The sequence below is a fragment of the Empidonax traillii genome, unplaced genomic scaffold, assembly GCF_003031625.1.
Source record: "Empidonax traillii isolate 1590-97213 ecotype Southwest subspecies unplaced genomic scaffold, ASM303162v1 scaffold110:size1153230, whole genome shotgun sequence".
In the NCBI taxonomy this organism is placed as follows: domain Eukaryota; kingdom Metazoa; phylum Chordata; class Aves; order Passeriformes; family Tyrannidae; genus Empidonax; species Empidonax traillii.
The window spans coordinates 995051-1001050 of record NW_020955303.1 but is presented as its reverse complement, the minus strand read 5'-3'; the positions used below and the strand labels follow the sequence as shown (position 1 = coordinate 1001050).

Genomic DNA, 6000 nt, shown 5'->3' with positions numbered 1-6000 from the left:
TAATAAAGAACAATAAACCATAACTTTTTACTGATCCATTTTAACATGTCCATTGAAAGGGCTTTTTAAAGCACATACATAAATAATTTTGTATTTCTTACTGGCAGTGTCACTGCACAGAAACCTTGTCTTGGGCTAGGAGGGGTTTTACCTCTCATAACCATTGTGCGTTATCTTCCGATTAAAATAGCATAATCGTTGGAGAATTAATGACATTAAGGACTAGTTTCTGCTGTTTAAGGACTATTCTCCTCTATCTTAAGGTTGTAATACATGCTGGTTAGACTCTTTCCACGAATATGAGTTCTGTCGAAGTGATTGATAACTGTGGTTTTCAATTACTACACTGACAGAAAAAAATGCAACTCTTAAAAAAATTAACATGAAAACAAGCTGTATCCTCATTGGTGTTAAATCTTTATTGTCATGATAAAGACCAATAAAATTTCATAAACCAATTTCTGTGCCTTTAATACACTATTTCCTGTAGAATTTTAATTTCGACACAAAGGGCTTGTTCCAGAAAGTAATCAAAACTTAAGGACCACTACCTGAAGTCTGATTGTGAATTAAAGAAAGGTCCTTACTTCCTTTTTTCAAAAGCACAAGCATACAGTCTTATTTAGAACAACAGTTACCTTTCTGGTTCATATTCTCTAAACCAACATTCAGTCTGTTTGGAGATTGAGATGGGAACTATCCTGCAAGTATAGAAAATGTACTACTTTTTCATATTTTATTTTGTGTTCCAGGTATATTATTTGCAAAATTAAAAACTAAACAAGCTAAATAAGTGACTGAAGGGCTAAGAGCATGGAAGTAAATTAAACAGGAACAAAAATGAATTCCACACATTCTTATTTACATACAGTTAGTCTCATGTGACTTAAAAACATCCCAAATATAAACTCACCACAAATGCAGTTTCTGGAGCAGTAGTTGTTCTTGGTTTAGAGTAAATCTGATTACAAAATTGAAGGCACTGAAAATATAACAATATTTGATAACATTAAGCAAATGTAACACTATAAGCAAATACAAAACAGCCCTACAGACAATTTTGCTGTATGAATCACCTCTGAATCTTGTAAAATTTTATCCACAGAAGAAAAAAATATTTACTGCAGCAGCAGACAAAAGCTATTTCAAAATAACAGATACATTGTATGAGTTGAATATAAGTTAGGTCATATTAGTAGAATAGCATTTGAAAGTTGTAGGCCACAAATTTAAAACTGTTCTAGTTTAACATAGAATGTAAATGCGTTTAGGTTTTATACATGTCAGTGCTTAGAGTAGCTCTACTCTCAGTGACTTGCTACTCTCCTTTCAGGGAAAATAAAATCAAAAAAAAAAGGTCAAAGTAAATTCACCAGAATGAGATAAATTCTGTTTAAAGATAGTTTCTAAGCTTTTTGAGCCATACTTATAAGCCATATTTATGTTCAGTGTAAGGTCTTTTAAAGAATTAATCCTGGTGACTTGACAAAAAGTCAACACAAACCCACTCACTATGAGAAACACAGGGCTCAGCTGCCATCTCAATGCTACACCACAACCTGTCTGCTGGACACAGGGTCCTGTGTCTCAGCTGTGCATTGTCCCTGCAGGGCAGACTCCTGTTAGGGATATGGATTTGCTGTCCACCCTCAGCTGCATTCCTGAAGCTAATTTTGCTTTTATTTTTTTTGTTCTAAACAGGTGAGTGAAAGTCACAACTAAGAAAGTGAAGCACACAAAAAATCTGATCATTGGTATTAATGTTAAGCATCCAACAAGTGTGTCACTAAATTAAGCACCTCAAGCTCCACTCTGGGGTCAGTGATGAGATAGACACCTCCTCAGGACAACCCAGGCATTCAGTGCGTGGCTCACAACCCTTGGGATTAGACTGTATGTCCTGGGGTCTTGCTCAATTGAACGCCTCCTGTAGTTCCTAAAATTTAGGTACTTTTACTCTAGACACACCTGGTCAGACTCAGGTCACAGTTTTGCTATCTATTTTCTTCAATGAAACATACTCTTTTTACCTATATTTCATCACTTTCAACAGATAATTTCATGAAACAGTCTGCACTACCATTTTAAATTATTTAGTTTCTAACTGAGCTGTGTGCCAAGCTTTAATTTTCTACAGAGGTCAATTCTGAGATAAAAATGCCTTTTTGAAATAAATAAAAAATAAAAAGTAAAATTTTAAAAAAATTCTTAAACATAAAATTTATTTAGATAACAACTATACAGATAAAAATGAACATCAATAATGTGAGAACAGTACAAAAGAATGAATATTTTACTCAGGAAAAAAGGGTGAAATTCTCTTTCAAAAATTAGGAATTTAGGAATTCATGTATTTCAAAGGCAACGACTAATGATGTGAGTTAAAGCAGTACAAACCCATAGTCCTGAGAAAACTAAAAATTATAGACCTGAAACCACTCTTGCATCCTCTCCCTTGTCTGAATTACTGAAATGTATTATGCAGAACAGCGATTTAAGCATCTCTAGGGATCTATCTAAAGCCAACTAAAGTCAAATTTCTGCACTCAACAAGTAGTTGAGTAGGAAATAATTTGGTTAGTGTTATTATAAAACTGCATGCACACATGCATGCACACACAAACGTGTCTTGACTATTTCTTGATGAACAAGGTAAAATGATCTGTAGCATTTTAGTTTCTAATAGATTTTATGTTTTTTCTACTATAAAGCAAAATGTTCAGATTAGTATTTGGGGGCGGGAGAGGGAAGAAAAGAAAAAGTTGGGTACCCACGTACATAAATGCTTGATCCAGCTTCTTCAGACATCTCCAGGTGACAACCATGTCTACCATCCTCTCTTGCTGTAGGCGATTTTATCACCTTAAATCCTGCAACTATGAAGGTGTCCTACGGGGACAGCATAATAAACAGAAAATTACACAGACTGTATCACATGCTCTATTTTAAATGTATGTGATGTGAAATTTCACCGAAAGTAGCAAGACACTGAAGAAACAAAAATCCCAAACAAATTGTAAAAACTAATTTAGTTCCTCTACCCATGGAATCTGTATTTCCAACCAATGCCAGGAAGCTTTTTTCTTTTCAAATTCTGCTAAAATTCTTGCACTCTTGATGCTGCTGTGACTGAGTGCTATTTCTGACAAGGCCTAGAGGGTAAGATTCACACTGAATAAAGCAAAAGAACTATTTCTCTTTGAATACACTGAAGACTGACTCCTTTCTGGTTAAGCCTAAATAAGGTAGAAAAGGAATCACACATTGAATCAGCAGTGACAAAATCCCTTTTCTTGGAGCTTTTCTCACTGAGTTACAGCTGCACTTTGAAAAAACTCTCCTTGTAAATACTTCCCATTTTGTTTGGACCAGCAGCTTCCAATTTCTTTCTTAAGGGTCAAATAGGTGGGTCAATCAATAGGTAGGTTTCTGGTAGCAAAAGAGACATTATGAACTTCTCTGGCATAACTCATGAGATTTGGCACATGAAGCAATTATAACTGCACTTTCACTATAGTATAAAGTTCACTTTGGTATAAAGTTCCTTAGACACCACAAAGTGAACAAGAAAAGGAGGATTTAAAAGGTACATGATTCAAGTCCCAGCAGCAAGTCACATTTTTAGCAGTAGCCTCACCAACTAAAAAGGAAAAAGTGGGAGAAGACAGAATATACATAAAATACATTTAGGAAATCAGATGTGACTAAAAAAAGGTATCTGATACAATGTAAAATTCCTTTATCGTCAGCTCTCTTGCTATCAGAACTGTATAGCAGGCCTGTACCAGTGTGATCCAATCCAATAAACATATTAAACCTGGACCCTATTTCTATTCAAGCTTCTACCAAAAGCATCTCCATCAACTTCTACTGAATTAATTTTGTTCATGTGTTTATTTGATTACAACAAATAAAAGAGTTTTTTTATTATAGTTGACATTTTTAGCCAAATACTGTGGTATGATGGTTCTTTTTTGCTATTTCAGCAATCTGACAATGCTACTCTAAATGATTTAAGATCCAAAACCTTAATGTTTTGTGCAAGAGAAAAAAAAAGTTGCTAGATCAAGTGACAGTGATATATTTAGTTATTAAAACACTGGAGAAAAATTTTCTGCAGAAACTGTAAGTTTAATCAGACAGTTTAATACACAGTGAAACTACTTAGGGTATGGTGATTTTTAGTAGCGTCATAAATGGGAATACAATGTCTATTTTGTCTAGAAAGTACTAGGAAGTCAACTAGAAGTAAGGTACACTCAGAGCTAAGTTAAAATGTGTCAAAACAATTGGATTACTCAGTATGCCTTGAACCTTTGAACACGCCACCCTGTTAACATAAATGAAAATTGTTTCATTCTTTCCAGATACAAAAACACACAAATGCAAGCTTCAGGAAACTCTTTTGTATGCGTCTTTCCTTTCACTGTTGCTGATGCTACCCAGGATGTTCCTTCAATAGTAAAATCAACTTTCAGCTAAAAATCTATGCCTTGCCATACATTATTCCCACTTCAGCATTTTGTTAGATTGTAGGTTGCACAAGATTCTGGGACTTGGTTGCTGAGCCAGGAGTGGAGCTCTGTACAGCTGACTTGACTTGTCCTGTTCTCCTGTGTCAGAAGGAACTTCAGAATTGCATAGACTCAGCCTGTATACAGGTTGAAAATAAATGGAAACTTCTTTGTGAATTAATCACTAGTCATTACTCTCATGTAATACATACGCTATATGTATCATGACATTAAAGAAAAAAAAACAACAACTTTGAAAGGACTGTGCAATTTCCATGAGGAAAAAAAGACAGTACAAACCTCAAAATCTAGTTATACAAGGAGAAAGATCAGGCATATTCTCAGATGTGTTACAAATTCACAGTCAATTTTAACAGGTTGTTACTTACAGTTTCTAAATACACAAACAATTTTTGTAATATCTGCATAGTGCTTTGAAATTTAATGCTATATTAGTTTTCAGTATCAGTTAACTTCCATTTCACCTTTACCTAAGAAGTTCTCATAATTGTCTTAGGAATCAAAGCTATTTATATAAATTGGTAGATTTTCAGCAGAAGAGTATTATATTGCATATATAGGTAAACTATCACATTCGACCAACATTTTTAAGCAGTGAAAAGAAATCCTATTCCCCTTATTCAAAAATTGTGAAATACAGGAAGGATAATATTTTCCCTGATGTTTATTCTGTTACAGAATGAGAAGACTCTCAGGAAACAACATGGGAAACTCACATTTTTGGAAATAGCCTGCTCCTCCCTCCCCCTAGGCTACTTAGCTAAAGTTGTTACAGTATGCCAAGTACAATATGGAAATTACAAAACACTAAAATTTGAAATTGCAAGCAAACAACAGAAAGTACTGGACTTCACTGAAGTAACTCTTTAACAGCTAAAAATTTGTGGTGTTTTAAAATTAAATCTAGTCCATAATTGTTGAACTGCAACTCTGCTATTTTCAGAAATCATTGTTTCCTCCTGTTTAGGTTCTTCCAAAATTAAAAGATCATTTGAGACATGTGGAAAGCACTGTGAAGGTTCAGTTCACTGTAGGAGAACAAACTCTGGTTTTAGTGCACTCTGGCCATCTAAGGGGTGTTGCCTGTGTGTTGTGGTTTCCTACTCAGCTCTTTAGCACTCCTCTTTTTATCTTCTAATTACTGCTTAGTGCCTTGTTTAAGATTTGTATTTTTATCAGGACAAAGGTGATTTGTTCTTTGAATGTAAAAAGATTCTGCAGCTTGTATGTTCAGCAAATTAGTTCAGGAATTTCCCTTCCTGGCTTCACTGTCAAAATTCCGTGGAATTGAGAAATCTAAAGACTGTAATTTGCCCAGAGAAGTTGTGGATGCCCAATCATTGGAATTGATCAAAATTAGGTTGGATGGGGCTTTGGAGCAAGCCAGTGTTAAGATGGCTTGTGTGAAAGATGTCCCTGCCCATGGCACAGCAGGTTGCAACTGGATGATCTCTAATGGTGCCTT

General features: G+C 34.9%; 1 protein-coding gene across 4 annotated transcripts in view; it reads right to left on the bottom strand.

The window, feature by feature from the left end:
• The window catches only part of POT1 (protection of telomeres 1), an 83381-nt gene that overhangs the window by 64319 nt on the left and 13062 nt on the right, over positions 1 to 6000 (bottom strand). For 3 of the 4 annotated variants that reach the window (XM_027882701.1, XM_027882702.1, XM_027882704.1), the window contains exons 7-8: positions 2779 to 2889; positions 914 to 982 (exon numbers count right to left, since the gene is read on the bottom strand). In XM_027882701.1, coding sequence (XP_027738502.1) covers positions 914 to 982; positions 2779 to 2889 — 180 coding nt within the window. The remainder of the gene's footprint in view (positions 1 to 913; positions 983 to 2778; positions 2890 to 6000) is intronic. The other variant, XM_027882703.1, reaches the window with a different exon arrangement.